Source organism: Toxorhynchites rutilus, chromosome 2 (assembly GCF_029784135.1).
Source record: "Toxorhynchites rutilus septentrionalis strain SRP chromosome 2, ASM2978413v1, whole genome shotgun sequence".
Lineage (NCBI taxonomy): Eukaryota > Metazoa > Arthropoda > Insecta > Diptera > Culicidae > Toxorhynchites > Toxorhynchites rutilus.
The window spans coordinates 185448329-185473121 of NC_073745.1; the positions used below are offsets into that span (position 1 = coordinate 185448329).

The 24793-nt window shown below is 41.2% G+C and overlaps 4 protein-coding genes across 5 annotated transcripts in view; 1 reads left to right on the plus strand and 3 right to left on the minus strand.

Moving 5' to 3' along the window:
- Nucleotides 1-1533, plus strand: part of LOC129768851 (ceramide transfer protein) — a 56521-nt gene extending 54988 nt beyond the window's left edge. For both annotated transcript variants that reach the window (XM_055770788.1, XM_055770789.1), the window contains 2 exons: nt 672-807; nt 898-1533. In XM_055770788.1, the coding sequence (XP_055626763.1) occupies nt 672-807; nt 898-1025 (264 nt within the window). In that variant the 3' untranslated portion in view covers nt 1026-1533. The remainder of the gene's footprint in view (nt 1-671; nt 808-897) is intronic.
- An 11751-nt stretch (nt 1534-13284) lies between these two features.
- LOC129766501 (uncharacterized) lies at nt 13285-14344 on the minus strand. Its single transcript, XM_055767070.1, has 2 exons — nt 13683-14344; nt 13285-13540 (listed from the first exon to the last, which is right to left on the minus strand). Exons 1-2 carry the CDS (start codon nt 14342-14344, stop codon nt 13285-13287), a joined length of 918 nt encoding a protein of 305 aa, XP_055623045.1.
- A 2095-nt stretch (nt 14345-16439) lies between these two features.
- LOC129766502 (uncharacterized) lies at nt 16440-17432 on the minus strand. The gene has a single exon (XM_055767071.1). It carries the CDS (start codon nt 17430-17432, stop codon nt 16440-16442), a length of 993 nt encoding a protein of 330 aa, XP_055623046.1.
- Nucleotides 17433-17795: 363 nt separating this feature from the next.
- On the minus strand, nt 17796-21545 carry LOC129766503 (uncharacterized). Its single transcript, XM_055767072.1, has one exon. It carries the CDS (start codon nt 21543-21545, stop codon nt 17796-17798), a length of 3750 nt encoding a protein of 1249 aa, XP_055623047.1.
- Nucleotides 21546-24793: the final 3248 nt, after the last annotated feature.

Sequence of the window (24793 nt, forward strand, 5' to 3'; positions counted from 1 at the left end):
AGATCAAAAATATTTATGATCTTTATAAAACGAGGGTTTTCGTCTGGTCCTCCATCCACATTAATTATGGCTCAAGACAAAATTAATGGCTTAAGGCAAAATCATGATTCAGTAGCTTAACGCGATATTCGAGATGCATAAAGGCAGTATTCTAGTCTAGAAATTTGGAAAAAATCAATTTTTTTCTTCATGTTTCTGATGTTTAGGCATTCAAGAATATACATTAGAAATAACCTGATACGGCCATAACAATTAACTTCAAACGCGTTTTTCTCGAAACTAGTTTTCTCGGGAAAAGAAAAAAAAAAGGAGCGGGAAAAAATATGGCGTCGTTTGCTGTCCCTATTGGTCTACTTTTGTAGCGTTTTTCGTTCATTGTTTTTACTATAAAAAATTAAAATAGTTCATTTTTCGTTTCATAGATTCATTTTCATTGGATACTTGCACATATTTTGCTCAAATGGAATAGATTTTTGCGTTGTTTCTTGTCTAAATTTGTTTGAACCGTTATTGAAATATGTTTTTCGCAATGCAGACTCATTTATTGAACTAATAAAATTCACTATACATCTGACCCTTTTTATTGGGTGGATACTATTTCTATTCATAAACATAACAACTCGACTATGAAACATGGTTCTTTAACTACATTGATTGATTCGTGGTTTCAGCCCGCCAACCAAGGCAAATGTGTTCGCATCTACCTAACGGTGATATTACTATGTCAAACATATCTAGCTCCTGGTAAGGACAGTAAAACTGCGACCCGTGACGATCTTACTTGTAGGATAACATATTGTTCCACTGGTAAGTAACTTCCGTACCTCTTGTATTTCTTGAGTTGGCCTTAATCGTATACTTTCTCTCTCTCTCCTTCTCTACTGTGTATCGTTCCAGTGAACCCAGGCGGATGGGCTCCAGCAACTGTTCTTCGTGCTATTTACAAAAAAGAATACCCAAAGTTCCTTAAACGATTCACTGGATATGTCATGGATCAGTGTAAAAATAAACCTATTATGTACTAGCGGCGCGTGTGAGTGAGTGAGCAATTGAACGAGTTAGCATCAAGAGTAACGAGCATAGTAACCGATAGTCGAATGGTAGACAAATCTTTATTGAAAGATGGAATAAATGGAGACTTGTTAGGGTTTTAGTTATGCAATAGTTTGAAAATAATGTTTGTTTATGGAATGCTAACACAAAGGAGTTGTTGCTCTGTTTTGTGAATTTTTGTTGTTTCATTTTACTACTCAAGGAGAGTAGTGAGCTTACCATACAAGCTCAAACCTTAAAAATTGAAGCCTACAATCCAATTATACATCAACAGCAAAATTTACTATTTGTGGAGATAGTAGGTATGGGCTTAATTAAATGAAGCTTCATTCAGGACAATGTTCGAATGTTTCGATCGATGAATATTGCAAGCGATTTGAGGAATCCCGGACAAACAGGATGTTACGAGCTAATAAACTTTTATTGAAAAGTTATTTGATTTAAGAATATTTGTTCAGTAAATATATAATCATTATTCGATACATCGTTGTTTTTATGAAAGAACTGGCTGACCCTGCAAACGTTGTTCTGCGATATAAATAATTTCTAGTGAATCTTTTGGGTGCTAAATGAAACATAATTAATGTATCGTTGGTGTGTTTGAATGTTTCAACGATCTACAAAATCAACCGAATATGATCGTTAAAAATTAACTCATGAAACGATTTCAACGATTTGTATGATGTTTCTTGATTCAATGTATTGCATTAACGTAACTGACATATTGATCTTTTAAAAGGTAAATATAAAAAGAAAAAATAATACATTTTTGACGTAAAATAGAAAAATGTAATAATAAAAAATAATATTCATTTCGTTTAAACGCTGTCTCGTTGGTGGAAAATACGCAGTTTTTAAGATGGTTGGCTAAATTTAAAACTGCTGAGTACCGTTCATAAATTAGAAAACCAACGATACGCCAGAAAACTTCAAAGGAGCTGATGTACCGTCTTATTTGGAACCGCATTTTTTCGTCGTTGTCATTCAATCGATCAGTAGTATTCACATCGTTATTCTAGTTTTGAAACACAACCGTTTTTCCAAAATATATATTTTTATTAATACTCATATGGCGTCAGCCTTAGAGGGCCGGGAGTTCAATATTTCGACAATGTTAGCCTTATAATTATGTTAGTAATATGTAACCGATTACTCGCGGTTGGCTCGAGGTTAGTATTACAAGTGTTCTCATAATTGGGATGTTCCAGTCTTCAATGCTCTGTACGTGTGCCCGACACGGGATACTTCCTTTTGGGATGCAGCTGACCGTTAATCAGCAACGCCCCCCTAGTCTGTACCCCGTATCTAGCGTGGTGCATCTTTCTTGACTCGAGGAATCCAGGATAGAATGGTCACTAGCCGGCAGAATCATCAGCTCGTGTAGAGTTGCCATGAGCGGTACAATCCTCTGCTCTTGGTGAATGAGATTGAACAAAAGCAAAAGAATTTTTGATCGAATATAACGAAGTCATTCCAAAGGGTTTAATGTGGAAACCTGAGGTAAGCTGGGAATAGCTCAATCGGAATACTTGTAAATTCATCTTCTCAACAGATAATTATATCAAGACTTTTCTGTGTTGTGGCGGATCTCATTGCAGATTCAGGTTGACACGTTGACATTATCAACCTAGGGTGAATGTAGGGCCTGAAGTATCGGCTGGAATTAGGCTTTGGTTTGCTCAGCTGTCTGGTCTCGAAAACGATTAACAGACCGTTGTCGGGTATCCAGTGAAGTAGGAATTCTTTTGTAAATTCATGGCTATACTGACATAGGAATTGGGTTCAATTCCTGATCGATGAAGGATTTTTTCGGGTTGGAAATTTTCTTGACATGCCTTGGGATATGTAAAGTAATGGACCTGAAGTATCGGCTAGAATTAGGCTTGGGTTTGCTCAGCTACTAGAACTCGGAAACGATCGCAATTGCAGGCCGTGGCCGGGGATCTGATAAAGCGGGATTTCCCTTGTAAATTCATGGCTAATACTGACATAGGCATAGGGTTCAATTCCCGATAGGTCTAGGGTCTTCCAGGGTTGGAAATTCTCTCGACATGCCATGGAATGAATACTTTATATAAAGGCTTAACATGTTCTTTCGATTAGTAATCCATGTCTGCGGGATAACCAGTCCGTTTTCTTTCCAATTTAATGTGCTCACTGGTTAGTATGATGTAATAAAGAAATACAGTAACTCAATTATTATCAATAAAATAACTCGTCCTGATCAAACCATTGTAGGGAAATGAGGTGGGACCATTATCATCATTAATATGATACAGGGATACAACGGAGGAAACATTATAAAACGTTGACATCGGCGTTTCTGAGGAACATGTATAGATGGAATAGAAGATCAGGATCACGGCTACCTAAGATATCCCGGACGGGGATATCCGATTGTCTGCCTTGTGCCCTCAATGCTCTGGTGAGCTGAGAGCGGGCAGCATGGAACCGGATACACGACCAGACAATATGCTCGATGTCGTGGTAGCCATCGCCACAATCACAAAGATTGTTTGCTGCGAGCCTAATGCGATAGAGATGCGCGCTTGGGTTGTAGTGATTGGACATAAGCCGAGATATCACGCGAATGAAATCACGACCTACATTCAATCCCTTGAACCATGCACTCATTGAGACCTTAGGGATAATCGTGGGTAACCAACGACCGAACTCATCTTCACTCCACATGCGCTGCCAACTTACGAGTGTGCGCTGACGAGGAATGGGGAAAAATTCATTATAGGCAATTTGTCTTTCAAAAAGGGTGTCCTCTGAAGCATCCACCTTAGCTAGCGAATCCGCTTTCTCATTCCCCGGAATCGAGCAATGAGAGGGAACCCATGCTAAGGTAATCTTGAATAATTTTTCGACCAAAACACTCAATAGATGTCTTATTCTTGTTAGGAAATAAGATGAGTGTTTATCAACTTTCATTGAGCGGATTGCCTCTATTGAGCTGAGACTGTCTGAAAAAATGAAATAGTGGTCGATTGGCAGTGTTTCAATGATCCCTAGAGCAAAGTATATCGCACCCAGCTCAGCGACATACACGGAATAATATTGCTTCCTTCCCATTGAACACAACCATATTGCTTCCTTAATTCACGGACTTGCGAATGTATTAATTGCTCTTCACCGATCTCCAGAACTCAACATTCATATGAGCATTGAATGTTTTGCTCAGCCGAGACGATTTTCAATCTGAATTTTTGCGGTGTTGATATTTGTGAATGATTGTCCGCCATTATCAGTATTTATTCGTTGATATATTGAATATCTACCTACGCTTGAGATCGTGTCGTTGGTGAAATCTATATGAAAACACCTATTATATATACTCCATCTGCCATGCAAGGCGATAACAGTTTCAGATCAGCGCATAGGCCATAAACCATGCTTGTGGTAACAGTATCGAACTGGTCCTGGTTTAACTGGTCTGCCTTTTAACTGGGCGAACGTTAACTGCTGGTCCTTGGACCAGTTAAAAAGCAGAATTTCGTAAACAATCGACGCCATATTCGAGTGTAAGATTTGCTGTGAGGGGCAGTCGAATGTAATTTAAAATGTTATGAAAATTGACTCACATTCCATTCGCTCCTCTCCTAAAAGTTGCTGCCGTTGCTACTGTTCCCCACTGTAGATGGTACTTTTCCCTGGATGCTGGGGATTCTGGAATATAATTGTGGGGCATAGGCAAGACAACCCGATGAGGGTCTACTTTCAGTCCAACTGTGTGCACGTAAGTTGTCACGTGATGTGCTTACACTCACACCAATGCACCAGTTAGCATAGAACCGAACGAGGCCCTTCATCTCCCTTGGATCGCCCTTCGGGTGGCGGCAGTTCGTTCATCAGCGGTCCTATAGACAAGAGGTGCATTCGACAGCTCCGGCACGCTCGGGCGATTGCCAGTGGCAAACGGCCGACTCCACAATAATCTCTACTGTTTACTGTATGCGTCACATTATTTAAAAAAAAAGAATTATGTAAAGGGTGTGTCACATCAAATTGCATCACGGAAAAAAACGCTGTAGAAATTCGCCCAGTAGACCGATCCTTTTGAAAATTTTAGACAGTAAAATAAAAATTATTAAACAACTTTTGGCATCTTTTTATTCATACTTCGAGCCCAAGCCCGTATGCTATAACCTTCCTCTTTACCCCGTCCATAAGGTTCTGTACAACGTCAGGTTGTAGTTTTTTTTGAACAGAAATCCATTTTCTCTTGAAGTCCGCCTCCGATTTGACAACTTTTGGGTTTTTCCGGAGGGCCTGCTTCATAATCGCCCAATATTTCTCAATATTTCGCGTTGGGCGGGTTCATTTCCTTTGGCACGAAGGTGACCCCGTTGGGTTCGTACCACTCCAACACGTCCTTTGAATATTGGCACGACGCGAGATCCGGCCAGAAGATGGTCGGGCCCTCGTGCTGCTTTAATAGTGGTAGTAAGCGCTTCTGTAGGCACTCCTTAAGGTAAACCTGCCCGTTTACCGTGCCGGTCATCACGAAGGGGGCGGTCCGCTTTCCGCAAGAGCAGTTCGCTTGCCACACCATGTACTTTTTGGTAAACTTGGATAGTTTCTGCTTGCGAATCTCCTCCGGAACGCTGAATTTGTCCTCTGCGGAGAAGAACAACAGGCCCGGCAGCTGACGAAAGTCCGCTTTGACGTAGGTTTCGTCGTCCATTACCAGGCAATGCGGCTTCGTCAGCATTTCGGTGTACAGCTTCCGGGCTCGCGTCTTGCCCACCATGTTTTGCCTTTCGTCGCGGTTAGGAGCCTTCTGAACCTTGTATGTACGCAGGCCCTCCCGCTGCTTGGTCCGCTGGACGAATGAACTTGACAAATTCAGCTTATTGGCGACATCCCGGACCGAACTTCTCGGATCACGTCTAAACTGCTTAACTACGCGCTTGTGATCTTTTTCACTGACGGAGCATCCATTTTGCCGTTCTTCACCTTCCGGTCGATGGTTAGGTTCTCGAAGTATCGTTTTAGTACTCTGCTGACCGTGGATTGGACGATTCCCAGCATCTTACCGATGTCCCGATGTGACAACTCCGGATTCTCGAAATGAGTGCGCAGGATTAATTCACGACGCTCTTTTTCGTTCGACGACATTTTTCCAAATTTACGAAAAATTGACAGTGAAGCATGGCCAACGTGATCTATACACACTTCGAAAAAATGCTCATATACTATCCTCTCTTTATTGCTGTGTCCTTTCCTTATTTACGTAATGGCTAGTGATTCCAGTTTTTGCACCTCAGCGAATGAGTGCGTTGCTGGGACCGTAATGAAATCCGCCTTATACAATGGAAAGCTTTCGATATGCTCTGTAAATAGTCAAAGTATTTGTGCTCGTAGGCTGTGCTAAATTGAAGAATAACGTCAGATCGTGGCAGTTAATAATGTTGATATAATATGCGTGAGTGAAACATGGTTAAGCGAAAGTATCAATGACTTCATTGTAACTATCAATGCACAATGGTCCAGGAGATGCATTTAAGTGGAAATTAGCATTTAGAGCTCGACAGTTATTCTCTAGACAAAAACTTCGACAAAGTTGTTACATATAATAGAGCGCTCATTTACATGTATATAATAGGGATCTTTAACCGGTTTCACCGTTATCGGTTTTACCGGTAATACCGGTTGATTTCACATTACCGAATTACCGGTAATTTCGGTAATTTTTATTTTTACACCATAAATTATATTCGCCTTTACTTAAAATATTACTCTAGAATCAAAATCAGATTGAAAAATCCAACTGGCGGTGTTGCGCCGATTCTACGACCTCCGACCTACTGTTCAAAAATAGCTGCTCGATCTCTCATCATTTTTTGCAAATTTTCCGATGTCCCATGTACATACTTGTCATTTTTTACGTTCCGTTTCATCCTACAACCGCGGAAGTTGCTTTACTGTCAAAACAAACAACAAATCAGGACCGGTCAGCAAACAGGAGTTAGTCCGTGTAAAATTTCGCTAGTGGAATTTAAGTGTTTTAGTCGGAAAATTTAAAGAAAATTCGATACTTCTGTTAGCCTAATTCATCTTAGATCATTGTTCAGTGTATTTTATGAGATGGTAGGTGGTTTTGTTGATTATTGATGATGGAAAACGTTGTTTGAAATTTCGAGCCCATTCGGGATAGCATCGACACCTTCAGTCAGGGTAAAACCGACAATTGGTTTGTTTTTCACTGACAGCAAAAATACGTCATTGCTTTTTGTAGATGTCTTGTGTTTATATTTGGAAGACAAAAAGACAGAACTGGATTGATAAAACAATCAAAACCAACGTTGAACAGGGCTTGTCAACAAAAAAGCCTGGAAGAGCTGCAACGCTCATCGGCACAACCCCCGTAGTTGCTCCAACTCAACTCAAAACTCTCGTGTTTACTCCGGACCAGGAGTAGGAATTTGTCCATCACCTGCTTATTGTAACAAGTTTACATTCGTGTCTCTAAAGGTTTTAACCCGACAGGATGTCGATTTCTCCCGCACTCTCATTTATTTCACCTAAAAACTTCAGTTTTTGTATTCTTTCAAAACTCGAGTTCTACCCAAAAAATAATCAACAGATACTGTAGAATAGTTCATGAATATTAGAAGAGAGGTTCTGTAACGATTTGAAGTCGGAGAAACATGGGAGGTCTTAAAAATATGTGGGAATCCTTAGGGTGTCGGTTTTACCCTGATTTCCCCTAATGAGATCCGATTTAGATTAGAAGACGACAAAATTAACATTATTTGTGTCCCTTAGTATTAATTTAAACTGAGTTGCAAAATCCTGCAAAATGTTTTCTTGTTAACTAATCATTATCAATAAAAGCCGTTTCATCAAGAAAATCAAAAAAAAAGTATCAAAGTATTGTTTTACCGGTAATGAAATGTTCAGTACCGAATCACCGGTTATTGAAATTTTGGCACGGTAATGCAATCCCTACTATAAAAGGTGACCAACATTTTCGATGGAATAAAAAATCTAACTTTCTTATCTGTATAGATAGAGGTAAACATAGTTCGACAATGTTGTAGTTCCATTTATTGAGAACATTTTTGTAGAACAAAGTTTTTTTTCTAACCGATATAGAGCCTTTTTCCTAATTTGCAATTGGTGTCCGGGCGTTGTCATGTTGCAGAATCACCTTGTCGTGTCTGTCGACATATTGCGACTTCTTGTTCTTCAGGGATCGGATCAAACGTATCAATTGTTGTCGGTAACGCTCTCCTGTGATAGTTTCATTTGGTTTGAGTAGCTCATAATAAATCACTCCAGCTGAACCCACCAGATACACAGCATAAGCTTGGAACCATGAATATTCGGTTTTGCGTTTGAAGTTGATGGCTGGTCGAGCTTAACCTAAGCATTTTTACGCTTAGGATTGTCGTACCTTATCCATTTTTCGTCACCAGTCACGATTCGGTGTAGAAAACGTTTTCTTTTCTGTCGCTGAAGCAGTTGTTCACAGGTGAAAAATCGCATTTCAATGTCTCTTGTCTTCAACTTATATGGAACCCAATTGCCTTGTTTTTGAATCATTCCGAGTTGCGGGTTGCACCTTCATCGAGTAACTTCACCAATTCCTCATAATTTTTTTTTGGTGCACATGGGAAAAATGTAGTTTCGACTTTGAGGATTTAATACGCACTGATACTTAAGTCTTAACCATTATCTTTATAATAAAGTTGTGTTCAGTGTTTTCCGATGTGCATGTTTGAAATGGCAAACCTATTGAGTCAAACGATTGGGACTTATTTGTATACCCAATATATAAAGCAATAGCAAAAATGTGTAAGCAATGATTTTGTATCACAACCACACATACAAATCTTTCTAATATCGTATGAATGATTGCACGGGTCAAATGACCCGTTGTGGTAGTTAGGGCAGATTACATATATTTCTCACTAAAAAAAATAACAAGAGAGGAGTAAACACTGAAAAATACTTAGTTAAAAAACAACTTCGTGGGAGATATTTATTCTTCAGACAAAAACTGTTTTCAACCAAGTTGTTACATATGATAGAGTGCTCATTTTTATGTTATCAAAAATAGGGTGACCAAAAATGGCGATGAAATAAAAAATCTAACTTTCTCATCTTTATAGATAGAGATAAACATAGTTCGACAATATTGTAGCCCCAATTATTTTAATTAACTCTCACAATGATCACAATGCTTTTTTCTATCTTTTGATATAATCGATTTAGCGCTTTTTTCCTAAGTTGCATTAGGGTGACCATGAAAAAGCGGGTTTTTTTGCTCTAACTTTTATATTTCAAATTCTACATCAAAACTATATTCGTACGACTTTTAGAGCTTATCAAGACCAACATTTCGCGGTGCAGAACTTGTCAATATCTTAATCCCACTCATAGTTATTGGTGGTTTTTCAGCCAAAAACTCATGATTTCAATTTTAACTTACTCAAACACGAAAAATAACATATTTTTGAAAATCACACATTATGTAGAGTGAACTCTGTTCTTTCAAATGCCGCCAGTAAACTTTGTTTATGTTTGCCCAGAAAGAATGGCAAGCAATTGAAGAGAGCGTATTTTTTTGAAAGAAATATCAATAGCTTTGAGTGAAATTGAGATATTGACTAGTTCTGTATCGCAAAATGTCTATATCATCATATTGCTAATTTCCACTTAAATGCATCTCCTGGACCATTGTGCGATGGTTATAGTATTGTTCGACATGATCGTGTTGGACGTTGTTTGGTGTGTATGTTTCTATTTAAAGAATGGTCTCGTCTTCAATGTTATTTCAAAATCGAACAATGATACATGAGTAACTGGTACAGAGTTCATAACAATAGAGGTTATTGAACAAAATGAGAAACTTATGATAACAGCTTTGAATAACCCACCAGAAATGGACTTCTGAAACAGTAGAAAATTAATTGTCTTCGTATGGTTTTACCTATAAGCATATTTTCTTCATGGGTGATTTTAACACTAACACGTTGAACAACGGTTCACCCAAATGTGCTAGGCTTTGCAGTCTCATAGATACTCTCATTCCTTATATTGTGTAGGTAATGAATCTACGTTTTTTCATATAAATGGAGCTTCGCAACTCGATTTCAATTTTACAGCTGATTAAATCAACTTGTTGTAATAATTTTTCCGCTAATCATACTTGTTTAAACTTCGACTAGCCCGTTCGTGGAAAGTGGCCTCGGAAGAACGTGGAGAAAACACAAAACACTTAGAACATAGAACAGAAAATAAAACGACTGTTTCGGTCGGTGGTCCAGATCTAATTGAAAATTTATTTCTCCTCCATCTCGTACAATCAATCTTTGTTAGGAAACTCACGAGAGCCATGTGATGGTAACGCAGAATCTCGTTTTAAGCTCGTTTCACACTAAACATGCTCCCCCCATTGAAATAGGCAGATTTCAATCCTCCAACTAGTCGGTCGAGTGATTCAGATCCTCCTCTGGGTGTTTACAGTTGCCCTCGATCGGTAACAAGCACAGTTTAGTAACCGTTCGACGGATGACCTTGTTACCTGCGTTCCTACATTCGCCACACGCACAAAACCGTCCTGGCCTGGAATGACATTTTGGATCCTTCCCAGTCTCCACTGCATTGTCGGTACGTTATCCTCACGGACAATTACCAATTGTCCTGGGGTTACTGGCAAGCGTTCATGCCATTTGTTACGGTTTTGCAATGTCATGATATAATCCTGTGACCATCTAGTCCAAAAATGCTGTACCATCTGTGTATGACGTTGCCATCGTGCCAGAGTGCTTTCCTTGCGGTTGGTTATGTCCGGTTCGTCGATGTCGGTCAACGGATGTCCCACCAGGAAGTGACCAGGGGTGAGCGGGTTTAAGTCGCTCGGGTCCTCAGATATAGGTTGGTCTCGAGTTGAGAATGGCTTCAATGCGAGTAAGTACAGTGGTGTATTGCTCCAAGTTCATGTTCGCCGTTCCAGTAATGCGCTTCAGATGGTACTTAGTTGAGCGGACTCCAGCCTCCCACAAGCCACCGAAATGTGGAGAGCGTGGAGGAATGAGATGCCACTCAATGGCTGATTTTTCGCACCAATCATCCCGTCGTGCTTCATCTTTTGGGATTGGAATAGCTCCTTGTTTATGGTGCCTACAAAATTAAGGGCATTATCTGAAAATAATCTGGCACATTTACCTCTCCTTACAACGAAGCGCTGAAGTGTTGCAATGAAGGCATCTGCAGTCAAATCGCCGACTAACTCCATATAAATCGCCTTTGTCGCAAAGCATACAAAAATGATCGCTTGCTATGCTGGCGGATGTACATTGGGCCGCAAAAGTCCACACCCGTGTTAAGGAAGGGATAAACTCCTTCCAAACGAGATCTCGGAAGACCGTCCATCTTTTGTTGCATCAATACCGACTTCGCCCGGAAGCAAATAACACATCTACGGATGTGTTATTTGCTTCTTTCTCATCTTTATAGATAGAGATAAACATAGTTCGACAATATTGTAGCCCCAATTATTTTAATTAACTCTCACAATGATCACAATGCTTTTTTCTATCTTTTGATATAATCGATTTAGCGCTTTTTTCCTAAGTTGCATTAGGGTGACCATGAAAAAGCGGGTTTTTTTGCTCTAACTTTTATATTTCAAATTCTACATCAAAACTATATTCGTACGACTTTTAGAGCTTATCAAGACCAACATTTCGCGGTGCAGAACTTGTCAATATCTTAATCCCACTCATAGTTATTGGTGGTTTTTCAGCCAAAAACTCATGATTTCAATTTTAACTTACTCAAACACGAAAAATAACATATTTTTGAAAATCACACATTATGTAGAGTGAACTCTGTTCTTTCAAATGCCGCCAGTAAACTTTGTTTATGTTTGCCCAGAAAGAATGGCAAGCAATTGAAGAGAGCGTATTTTTTTGAAAGAAATATCAATAGCTTTGAGTGAAATTGAGATATTGACTAGTTCTGTATCGCAAAATGTCTATATCATTATATTGCTAATTTCCACTTAAATGCATCTCCTGGACCATTGTGCGATGGTTATAGTATTGTTCGACATGATCGTGTTGGACGTTGTTTGGTGTGTATGTTTCTATTTAAAGAATGGTCTCGTCTTCAATGTTATTTCAAAATCGAACAATGATACATGAGTAACTGGTACAGAGTTCATAACAATAGAGGTTATTGAATAAAATGAGAAACTTATGATAACAGCTTTGAATAACCCACCAGAAATGGACTTCTGAAACAGTAGAAAATTAATTGTCTTCGTATGGTTTTACCTATAAGCATATTTTCTTCATGGGTGATTTTAACACTAACACGTTGAACAACGGTTCACCCAAATGTGCTAGGCTTTGCAGTCTCATAGATACTCTCATTCCTTATATTGTGTAGGTAATGAATCTACGTTTTTTCATATAAATGGAGCTTCGCAACTCGATTTCAATTTTACAGCTGATTAAATCAACTTGTTGTAATAATTTTTCCGCTAATCATACTTGTTTAAACTTCGACTAGCCCGTTCGTGGAAAGTGGCCTCGGAAGAACGTGGAGAAAACACAAAACACTTAGAACATAGAACAGAAAATAAAACGACTGTTTCGGTCGGTGGTCCAGATCTAATTGAAAATTTATTTCTCCTCCATCTCGTACAATCAATCTTTGTTAGGAAACTCACGAGAGCCATGTGATGGTAACGCAGAATCTCGTTTTAAGCTCGTTTCACACTAAACATGCTCCCCCCATTGAAATAGGCAGATTTCAATCCTCCAACTAGTCGGTCGAGTGATTCAGATCCTCCTCTGGGTGTTTACAGTTGCCCTCGATCGGTAACAAGCACAGTTTAGTAACCGTTCGACGGATGACCTTGTTACCTGCGTTCCTACATTCGCCACACGCACAAAACCGTCCTGGCCTGGAATGACATTTTGGATCCTTCCCAGTCTCCACTGCATTGTCGGTACGTTATCCTCACGGACAATTACCAATTGTCCTGGGGTTACTGGCAAGCGTTCATGCCATTTGTTACGGTTTTGCAATGTCATGATATAATCCTGTGACCATCTAGTCCAAAAATGCTGTACCATCTGTGTATGACGTTGCCATCGTGCCAGAGTGCTTTCCTTGCGGTTGGTTATGTCCGGTTCGTCGATGTCGGTCAACGGATGTCCCACCAGGAAGTGACCAGGGGTGAGCGGGTTTAAGTCGCTCGGGTCCTCAGATATAGGTTGGTCTCGAGTTGAGAATGGCTTCAATGCGAGTAAGTACAGTGGTGTATTGCTCCAAGTTCATGTTCGCCGTTCCAGTAATGCGCTTCAGATGGTACTTAGTTGAGCGGACTCCAGCCTCCCACAAGCCACCGAAATGTGGAGAGCGTGGAGGAATGAGATGCCACTCAATGGCTGATTTTTCGCACCAATCATCCCGTCGTGCTTCATCTTTTGGGATTGGAATAGCTCCTTGTTTATGGTGCCTACAAAATTAAGGGCATTATCTGAAAATAATCTGGCACATTTACCTCTCCTTACAACGAAGCGCTGAAGTGTTGCAATGAAGGCATCTGCAGTCAAATCGCCGACTAACTCCATATAAATCGCCTTTGTCGCAAAGCATACAAAAATGATCGCTTGCTATGCTGGCGGATGTACATTGGGCCGCAAAAGTCCACACCCGTGTTAAGGAAGGGATAAACTCCTTCCAAACGAGATCTCGGAAGACCGTCCATCTTTTGTTGCATCAATACCGACTTCGCCCGGAAGCAAATAACACATCTACGGATGATTTTGCGAACGACACTGCGTCCGTTCAATACCCAGAATCGTCGTCGGAGGGCACTTAAAAACATTTGTGGTGGAGCGTGCATCAGTTCATATCGGTCCTCATGATATGAACGAATCAACGCATGCGTAAATGGATGATCCGATGTAAGTACGATTGGATGCTTCTGACAAACGGGCAGTGCAGCTTGACAGATCCTTCCGCCAATTCTAGGTACCGTGAACCTCGAAGTGTCGAGGAAAACTTTGAATGGAATCAGTTTACTTTTCCGATGCAGTTCTTGACCAACGGACAAATGGTGGAAATTCACTGGGAAAGCTTCTTTCTGGACAAAGCTTGCAAGCGCCAGAGTAGCTTGTGCAAGTTCTTCGATTAATAACGGACCGTATCGATGTTGCCTCTGTCCATTTGGACGAATGTGGTTGATGAATCGTAGAATCGAAGCTGTCACTCGTTGCATTTTCCGGAACTTACTTTCCACGGTGAAGAGGATAAACATTGTTGGAGTATCGGAGACTGCGAGGTTTATTGATGAACTTTTCATCTTTGGAAGAGAATCTGCTGGTATGCTGTGGAACATGCTAGGGTATTGTGTTTCATCTTGGTGTAAGAAAGTTGGTCCTGACCATCAGAGGGTTGATGTTGACATTTCGCTGGGATGCAGACCGCGAGACATTAGGTCTGCAGGGTTGTCCGTCGTTCCTACGTGCCTCCATTCCATTCCCTGAGTTTGATCTCGTATCTCGATAACTCTGTTGCAGACGAACGTTTTCAGGTTGCCAGGATCGGTTTTTACCCAAGAAAGAGCTGTGGTAGAATCGGACCAAAGAATGATTCTGGAAACGAAAATTTGTAAATTGATCTTTATGCTAGAAATTAATTGTGCAAGTACAAGTGCGCCACATAGTTCAAGGCGTGATATGGTTGGTCTGGCATTCTTCAGTGGTGCGATGCTTGATCTTGTTGTTAGTAGAGTCCCAAGTTCGACGCATCACAGAAACCATGAAGCTCAATTCATTGATGCGATACATGAGGAAGTGCACAGCGTTTTATGGAATGATGTGATTCCGGAAAGTAATCCATGGTTCAGCAACATTTTCAGCCAAGACTTTGTCCCACTCTACCTCAAGCTGCCACAGTCGTTGAAGACATATTTTTGCACTGAATATAAGAGGACCAAGTACACCCAACGGGTCGTACAGTTTCGCTATGTCAGAGTAAACTGTTCGTTTGGTACAAGATCCTGAACTGAAGGTGATATCGTGGAGTTTTGTCAGAAATAGGTCGGTACTAGGCTGCCAAAATAGCCCTAAGGCACGGGTAGTTTTATCATCTTTGAAGAACGTTACCTGCTCAGAAGCTGGATACCCTTGTCAACAGCGCTGCAAATCCTCCGTCGCCATCATATCAATAAATTCTTTCTGCAAAGCCAAAGCCCCATTTAGTGTATCGGCTCCACTCAACAAATCGTCGACATACAGGTCTTCACTTCTGCTTTCGATGCTAATGGAAAACGATCTCGCTCATCTCTGCACAATTGCTCTAACGTCCGCGTTGCCAAATATGGTGCACAGGCCGTTCCGTGGGTAAGCGTTGCCAAATGGTATACTTTTTGCAAATAATTTTGATTCGATCGCCTGAATATTTGTTGGTATTTTCGGTCGTCTTGCTGTGAAAACATATTGAGGAACACGGAATCTAAGCACTATGAGCCCAATTCCAGAAAACGAGATGAACAATTCGTCTTGTCTCGTCTCGGCTTCAGTCATTGTCGAGACGCGTGAAATATCCTATTCCAGTACACACGTTTCATTGAAGTGCTTTATTTGCCACTTACGCCATTACGAAAACCATAACAAAAAGGAATTAGATTCATATATCTTTTGGTTCATTGATATTTTTTCTACTAGCATATAGTTTCATCACTCAGATGGATTGTTTACCTTTACCTCAGATGGATTTTGTTTACCTTCTCCTTGATTCGTTGGCTGGGAGAAAGCAGGAATCCACAATCCAGCAATTACACGCTCCAATTATCGCGTTCACAACCCTCCGTTTTCTTTCTAACTCCAAATCTGATACGTAGAACTTTTGCACTTAATTTCACGTACGGAATCACAAAATCCAGATTCCGTAAATTACCGAAAAAACGTCCTTTCTCGTATAAAAAATATTGCCTTTAATGTATTTTACGACTGTGGTACAAAGTTTCAACACTTCTATATTTGTCCAAGATCGGTTGGCTACTAGCTTGGCCGGCAATTTTATTGGTGTATATTAGTAGCAATGTTTCATTTCAGTCTGTTCCTGCATGCCTTTCTAAGTGTTTCCTTTTCGTTTGTGTTATCTATGTTATAACTATTATTTGTGGTAGTGTAGTGACAAGAGATACTCAATTTTGTGTACCGTTGTATGTAGAACAGTTATAATTTTTACTTATTTAATTCTAGATTTAAGTTTTAATTCAATGCATGTAAGTGTTGTGTATTCTTGTGTTTAATTTATACTAAACGGCTACATTACCGGCCCCCTTGAACTAGCTTCAATAATTACATTTCATTTGCACTGTTCATCAGTTGCTAATTTCTACAAATTCAAATAGTTGGCAGTTCCGTAGACGTCTTTGTTCGTTGATACTCATCGAAAGGCAGTGGACAGATGCGATTGACTGCACGTTTGTATACTCCGGTCGCCGTTTTCACCGTCACCACTCGAACGACTCCGTCCAAACCTGGATGTAATCCAATGATCCTCGCTAGAGGCCAACAAAGCGGTGGCAGGTTGTCCTCTCGTAGCACGGCAATACTTCCGATTTGGATGGTGTTCATTGGCAGGTTCTTCGTTGCCACTTGTAGCTGCGTTAGGTATTGCTTGCTCCATCGTTGCCAATAACGCTGGAACATTTGCTGAGTTTGCTGGTAGTGGTCAAGTCGGTTTGTGGGTTTTGAAATGAAATTGGGTTCGGGCAAAGCTTTCATGGATGAGCCAATCAGGAAATGTGCGGGGGTTAGCGCTTCAAATTCCGTGGGGTCATCTGATAGGGGCGACAAAGGCCGTGAGTTTAAAGTAGCGGTTATCTGAACTAGGAGGGTGGTAAAATGATCGTAACTGAGCTGTTGAAGACCTATCTCTTTCTTCAACGCAGTTTTCACGGAGCGAACGGCAGCTTCCCATAATCCTCCGAAGTTGGGAGCGCGAGGTGGGATAAACTTCCACTCAATTCCTTTCTGAGAAAGTTCGTTGCAGATGGCATTACAGCTAGTCTGGTTATTCAGTATTTCGTGTAGCTCTTTAAGTTCATTACGGGCTCCAGAGAAATTCTTGGCGTTGTCAGAATGTATCTCGGCTGGCATTCCACGGTAGCCGATGAATCGGCGCAAGATCGAAATGAAACTTTTGGTAGACAAGTCACTAGCAATCTCAAGGTGCATTGCCTTGGTTGTGAAGCAGACGAACACCGCAATATATACTTTTGTTGGAGCTGCGTTTCGACGTGCTGGCTTCAAATAAAATGGTCCACAGTAATCAACGCCAGTTATCAAGAAAGGTCGTCCTGGGCGTACGCGACCAGCGGGTAGCTGTCCCATGGGTTGCTGGATGGGCGTTGGATTAGTTCGGAAACAGCGAATGCATTTTCGAAGGACGACGTTGACGACACGCTTACCATGTACGGGCCAAAACTCTTGACGTATTTCAGATAATGTTAGCTGTGGACCGCTATGAAAGTTTTGGTAATGGAAGAACTGTATAACCATATCCGTGAAAGGATGATGATCCGGTAAAACAGCGGGATGCTTGGCCGTATAACTTTCATTAGAGAAACGAAGACGTCCACCAACTCTGAGGATTCCGTAATTGTCGAGAAATGGAAATAATCTCTTGAGGTTTGATTTCCGGTCAACTCGTTGTTGTAGTTGCAGAGATTTGATCTCGTCTGGAAATCGTTCGGCTTATGCGATGCGGGTTAGCGCCATCTTCGCTAATTGTAGTTCATCAGGAAACAGAATAATTGAATCCTTTCTATCGTTCGGGTTTCGACAATGATGAGCAAAACGAAGACAATAAGCAACAATTCGTAGTAGAGGAGGTAATGAAGATCGTAATCTGAACAGCTCATCAGGTGGTTCTTCCACTGTGACCTTGTGAACAACCTTACGAAGTTCCAACTGTTCATCAGAAATGTTGTGGTCTTCGGCTGAGTTAGGCCACACGTCTGTGTTATTTCGCAACCATGGGGGTCCATTCTTCCACAACTGGCTTTGCAGAAAATCGTCGATAGTCATTCCACGCGATACCAAGTCAGCCGGGTTTTCTTTTCCTGCTACATGTCGCCAAGAATGGGAGTAGGTGTAGGTTTGAATCATTGATACTCTGTTAGCCACAAACGTTTGTAATGAGTTTGGTGTAGTTCTCAGCCAATGTAGCACAATTGTACTGTAGGACCAGAATACCGTGCGTACGTTTTCCAATGAGAGAGCCTTAGTTACCTTCGAATGCAACAGAGCAGCCTCTTTGGCGGCGCAAAGTTCAAGACGAGGTAACGTCAGTCGTTTCAGCGGAGCGACACGTGATTTGGACGATAACAATTCAATTCTAACGTTCCCGGCTTCATCTGTCGTCCGTACGTATAAACACGTACCGTAGGCTAGGGTAGAAGCATCAGCAAAACTATGAAACTGAATATCAACCCATTTGGATACGAATGCGAAACGATTAATCCTTAACTCCGAAATTTTGTCCAATTGGGAGTGGAACGTCTTCCACTTTCTTTCAATGTCGACAGGAACAGGCAAGTCCCATCCTGAGTTGAGCAGAGCGAGCTCTTGCATCAGCATTTTTGCCACAATAATCACCGGTGAGATAAGTCCCAACGGGTCAAAAAGCTTGGCTATGGACGATAGAATGTTCCTTCTCGTCCATGCCTGCTCGCTTGCTGTGATGCAATAGTAGAACCGTAATTGGTCCGTCCCAGGTTCCCAGGTGATTCCCAGAGCTTTCACCTTTTCCTCGGGACTTATATCGAATGAAACTGATAAATTAGTCCCAAGATGTTCGACCGAGATGCCAGCTAGAACTTCTGGCTTATTGGAACACCATTTGCGTAAGGTGAATCCGCCTTTTTTCATCAGTGTATCAAGGTCATTTTGAAGCTGAATGGCTTCATCTACGCTGGATGCTCCACCAATATAATCATCCACGTAAAAATCTCTTATTATAGCTTTAGCAGCTTCTGGGTATCTTGCTCCTTCATCCGCCGCAAGTTGATGAAGAGCGCGAATCGCTAAAAATGACGAGGGCGTCAACCCATAAGTTACCGTTGTCAACTCAAAAACTCGTATAGGTTCATCCGGTGAGAACCGGAAGAAGATGCGCTGTAATCCGGTGTCATCATTGTGTACACGCACTTGCCGGTACATTTTTTCCGTGTCACCAACAAGTGCTACTTCATATTTACGAAACCGAAGGAGCAGGCTGAGGAGCACATCCTGAATTATAGGACCCTTTAGAAGGGCGTCGTTCAGGGAATAACCACTATCCGTGCTGGCCGAACCATCAAATACGACGCGCACCTTTGTCGTAGTGCTGGAATCTTTAAATACCGCATGGTGCGGTAGGTAATATACCCTTTTAGCACTCGTTGCCGCTGTCTCCTCATGGATCTCCTCTTCAGTTATCTCTCTCATGTGTCCGAGATCCAAATAATCTTGCATAAATGCATTGTACTGCAAACGCATTTCCGGATTCCGTTCCAATTGCTTTTCTAACCTGTTGAATCGTGATAGTGCCATAGTGCGAGAGTTACCCAAAAGTTGATCAAAATTGACCTGCTTCGGTAAACGTACGACGTACCGACCGTTCCTTGTGCGACTGAATGTTTTTGAAAAATGATCTTCGCTGTCTTGCTCCTCTTTTGACCAAGCCACTCGATCTTCAATGCTCTCGATTTCCCAAAACTTCTGTAGCTGGATCTCCAAATTATCCGATGCTGTCGCTAAACAGCAATTAACCACCTTACTCTGCGCTTCTGAAACCTTTCCCGTTACAATCCAACCGAATACGGAGTTTATAAGCATCGGCAAACCTGGCCCTAATGTAATCTGTTTCATCCCACTCTCGAAAAGGAACCGATAGAAGTGCTCCGCTCCAATCAAAATATCGATCCGATTACTGACATTGAAGTTCGGATCAGCCAATTGTATTCCATTTGGAATCCTCCAATGTGCCACCGGTATGTGTGCCGATGGCAGTTCTGACGTAACCTTCTGAAGAACCAGAAATTCCATGCCCATTGAGAAATCCTGTACCCTAGAACTGATAGTTGTGGTCACCAAGAATCTTGCTCGTGTTTCGGAATGACCAATTCCGCTAATTGGTACGTTTATCGTGCGTCGCTTCAGGCCGAGTGTCTGACAGAGTCTTTCACTCAAAATGTTTGCTTGCGAGCCGCTGTCAAGCAATGCTCGGGCCAAATGTTTCCCTCCGTGTTGATCCCGTATGACCAGAACAACGGTAGACAAAAATACGCTAGTGATATTACCACCTTTGGTCCCTACGTTGTATGCTCCAACCGTACCTTGATCGTCAATTCCCTCTTCCTCATTCTCAGACTCATCCTCGTTGGTCGCTAAATTTGTTGCTATCGTATTGTCGTTTCGTTTATTCTCCGATTTGCCAAGCGGGTTAACATTGTTACCGATACTACCACTGCTCGTAGGAAATCCTGGATGGATCAGTGAATTGTGTTTCTTTCCACAGTCTCGACAACTGAATTTTGAACTGCAATCACGCACCCAATGCCCAGACTTTAAGCAGTTGCTACACAACCGTTTGCCGTTCACGAACTGCAATTTTTCTTTCAGTGTCATTCTACTGAACTTGCCACATCGACCCAAGTAGTGCGAGTCCCCACAACAACAGCAGACTGAACCATTCTTCTCATTGTCGGTAGCGGAATGAGCTACTACTCTCTGACGTCTAACTTCCACCCTCTGCAGCGAATGACCTTTCAATTCGACGTTCGATGAAACCGCTTCCAATACCCTTGTTCGCTTCTCTAGGAAATTCACCAGTATCGTGAATGACGGATCCTTTGTTGAAGCCGCGTGATCCTCCCATAACTGGAGCGTCTTCATGTCCAATTTGGAACACATCCAGTGCACTATCATTGCACCCCAATGTTCCGTCTTCTCTCCTAGTTGTTTCAGGATCTTTAGCCGCTGTTCGAATTCATCGACCAATGTATGAATTGCCGATGACGATCCCCTCTCTACCTTTGGGTACTCCATTAGCGCTTGAAGATGCCTTTTCTTCAGCAGATACTCATTAGAGTACCGCTTCGTAATCGTATCCCATGCGATGGGATAGTTATCGTTGGTAAGTGCGAGTGACTCGATGAGTTTAGCTGCTTCTCCTTTCAACGCTGACTTGAGATAATGGAACTTTTGAACGTCACTGAGCTCCCCTGACTCATGGATCAGCGACACGTATGTCGATTTGAACGACAACCACCCTTTGTAGTCGATATCCTCTTGCACCTCCTCGAATTCTTCGAATTTTGCCGCAATTTTGTCCAACCTCGATTGGACTTCCCCTGTATGCGTATTTGGATCAAAATCCTCTAGAAATTGAGCATGTCGCTTTAAAGAAGCGATAATCCGCTCCCGCTTTTTGACCCTTTCTTTTATTTTTTTCTCAGTCATTACCACAACCACTACCAGAACAGCAAACCGAAATATGAACGATGACGATCGAAAAATAGAAAGAAAACCAACCAAGAAGCACTGCAAGTTACCACGTAAATCGTTGGACAGGTACTCACCTGAGCCCTGTCTCTACAAGGCTTTGTATTGAAATAAATGCAGCAGTAGTGTGCAGTAGTTAAACGTGAAATAGTTGTTGTCGCAATCCAAGAAAATATATTGTTTCCGAATAAATGCCGAAAAGTGCAACCAGCAGTGCAGACTGTGTTGCAGCACAGTGTCCTCCAATGTAAAAATTTACGTATCCTTCCGTTGTTGTAGAGCGCGAGATGAATGTCGTCACGCTTTTCCCGCCGTTGATCAAATCCAACTCCAAGTTGTTTCCAGTAAATGCAGTAGATGCAATTGTCCTCCCAGTCCGAATCGTACCGCCACGTAGTGTCAGCAGGAATTGCTGCTGACCGAATTAGTTCTGGATGCGAAGATCCTCCGATAGTAGCCAACGATGTACCGAAAAAATGTTCAATGAAGATACCATATAGCACCACTCAAAGTTTGTGATTGATTGGACAGGCACTCACCTGAGGCCAGTCCACAATTGGCCTTGAATATCCAGGAACGAAATCTTTATGTAACTCCAAATATCGGCTTCGAAATATGCAGTCCTTCCAGCGATTTGTAGAATACAGCTTTTAATGCGATGTATGTATACCACCAGTCGATTAATGTTTCATGAACCTCTCCAAGTGAACGACTTATCGAGTGTTGCAATATGGAGTCGTGTGACGTCACAAGCGGCAATCGTTTCAAGTTTATATGCAACAAAAAAAAAACTCAAAAGCACCAGAAAGTTTGCGCGAACAAATTGGAAAGCCACTCACCTGTGGCCTGAGAAATATAGGCCTTGTATTATTTTTTCCAACTGCTATCACGATTACTATCCGTTGTTGCGCGACTATTCCCGTGTGACAGAAGGGCGAATAGCGTATGATGATGGTATAAGCTTTCCGTTGTTGCAGGAGAGAGTGAAGTCCTCAGTCGATGAGCCTTACAACAGCAAATCCGTTGCTCCGTTGGCCTACAGCCTCTATTATTCCTCCGAACAATGTCCCACCGATTTCAATGACCTTCTCCAGCCGCTGATCCTGGTCACGGCACCACAAAATGTTTACCTTCTCCTTGATTCGTTGGCTGGGAGAAAGCAGGAATCCACAATCCAGCAATTACACGCTCCAATTATCGCGTTCACAACCCTCCGTTTTCTTTCTAACTCCAAATCTGATACGTAGAACTTTTGCACTTAATTTCACGTACGGAATCACAAAATCCAGATTCCGTAAATTACCGAAAAAACTTCCTTTCTCGTATAAAAAATATTGCCTTTAATGTATTTTACGACTGTGGTACAAAGTTTCAACACTTCTATATTTGTCCAAGATCGGTTGGCTACTAGCTTGGCCGGCAATTTTATTGGTGTATATTAGTAGCAATGTTTCATTTCAGTCTGTTCCTGCATGCCTTTCTAAGTGTTTCCTTTTCGTTTGTGTTATCTATGTTATAACTATTATTTGTGGTAGTGTAGTGACAAGAGATACTCAATTTTGTGTACCGTTGTATGTAGAACAGTTATAATTTTTACTTATTTAATTCTAGATTTAAGTTTTAATTCAATGCATGTAAGTGTTGTGTATTCTTGTGTTTAATTTATACTAAACGGCTACAGATTTATTAAAACCAATATTTGTTCACCTAATCAACGATTTATCAAGAAAAGTTTCAAATTTATATGCTTGTATTTCCATTTACAGTTATACAATAAATTAGTCTAGTTTTTTTCACATTCATAGCAATAAACTTCGAAACCATTAGGTACGACGAATGAAACGCATCATTGTAAAATGTGAATCAGTAGAAAAAAACATTGGCTTATCAAAAATTCACATTTGAATTATTTGAATTATTCATTTTCGTTCAATATGATGTTAGAGACTTTTCGTGCCGTGTTAATATATTGAAAACAGTCATCCGGCATCCCTGGATATGAGTACAATGTTTACATTTGATTGTGTTGTTTGGAAGAGGCCCATTTGAAAATCTGTAAAATTTTGCAATTACTGAATTGAATTTGATATTTGCAGTTGAAAACATACATTGCTTATAGAATACTAGTTTATGCGTGAAACAATTTTTGAAGATAATGGCGGAACAGAAGAATAACGATGCTTTAAATCAACAAGGTGAACAAGCACATCAAACAAACTGAACGACTCGACTGATTTATCGGTAAGCGCGGCCAAACGGTCGTTGAGTCATACGAGCTACTCGTCTGTTTCTAGTCGAGCTCGGTTTCTGGAATATGAAAACAAACGAGACGAGCGCTCGTCAGCTAATCTCTTCCTCTGGGATAGGGCCCTATGTCCTCCATTTTCCAAAACTGACTTATCTGTTTGCTCAAAGTATCGTTCGTTAACACTCCACAAAATTCGCTAGTTGTACACCTCGATTCTTCTTCGAAAACGGATCCGCCAACGACCCATAAAAAAAAAGCTTTCTTTGTACCATAGCTTGCAGTCATCTGTCAACGAAAACGATTTACCGGTGAATAACTCATTGAAAACTTCTATTCCTAATAACATGTCTATTTGTTGTGATTGGTCAAATACAGGATCTGAAAGTTGTATGCCTTCTGGGATCCACTTTGGAGGTAACTGAACCTGTTTAACTGAAATATTCGTCGTGACCTTCTTCATAACCAGGAATTGTAGGTTGAACGAGACATTCGGTTGCACAATAGAGCCGATCTTTGCTCCTACTTTATGTTGGGTCGATTGGGAAGTACCTGGCACCCCCTGATATGGTCATATTAATCTTTTTCCTAGTTAATCGTAGCGCTTGCACAATACGTGATGTCACTATATTGTGCACTGAGCCACAATCAAGTAAAATACGACATTGAACGTTATTTCCGTATTCATCCTCTATTAATCCGACAGCCGTATAGAGCACGAATCTTCTTGCTTTGAAACTTGTTGAGACAATAGAGAGACAATAGAACTTCTTTGCAAATTTATTTCAATTTGGATGGGAAGACTCGACTCTTGTTCATGTAACAACGTATGGTGTCTACGACTACACATTCGGCACGAGCTTGATTTACATTCGTGTACATGGTGTTTATTGCTAAAACAGTTCAGACATAATCCGAGCGCTTTTATCTTGCTGAGTCTATTTGCATAAGACAGCCCAAG

What these genes read in the sequence shown, in the direction of transcription:
- LOC129766501 (XM_055767070.1), bottom strand. Translation starts at nt 14,344, where the DNA reads ATGTTTATCCTCTTCACCGTGGAAAGTAAGTTCCGGAAAATGCAACGA. An exon ending in CATAGCAAGCGATCATTTTT is followed by an intron (nt 13,541 to 13,682) that starts GTATGCTTTGCG and finishes TTAATTTTGTAG; the next exon opens with GCACCATAAACAAGGAGCTA.
- LOC129766502 (XM_055767071.1), bottom strand. Translation starts at nt 17,432, where the DNA reads ATGGGACAGCTACCCGCTGGTCGCGTACGCCCAGGACGACCTTTCTTG.
- LOC129766503 (XM_055767072.1), bottom strand. Translation starts at nt 21,545, where the DNA reads ATGACTGAGAAAAAAATAAAAGAAAGGGTCAAAAAGCGGGAGCGGATT.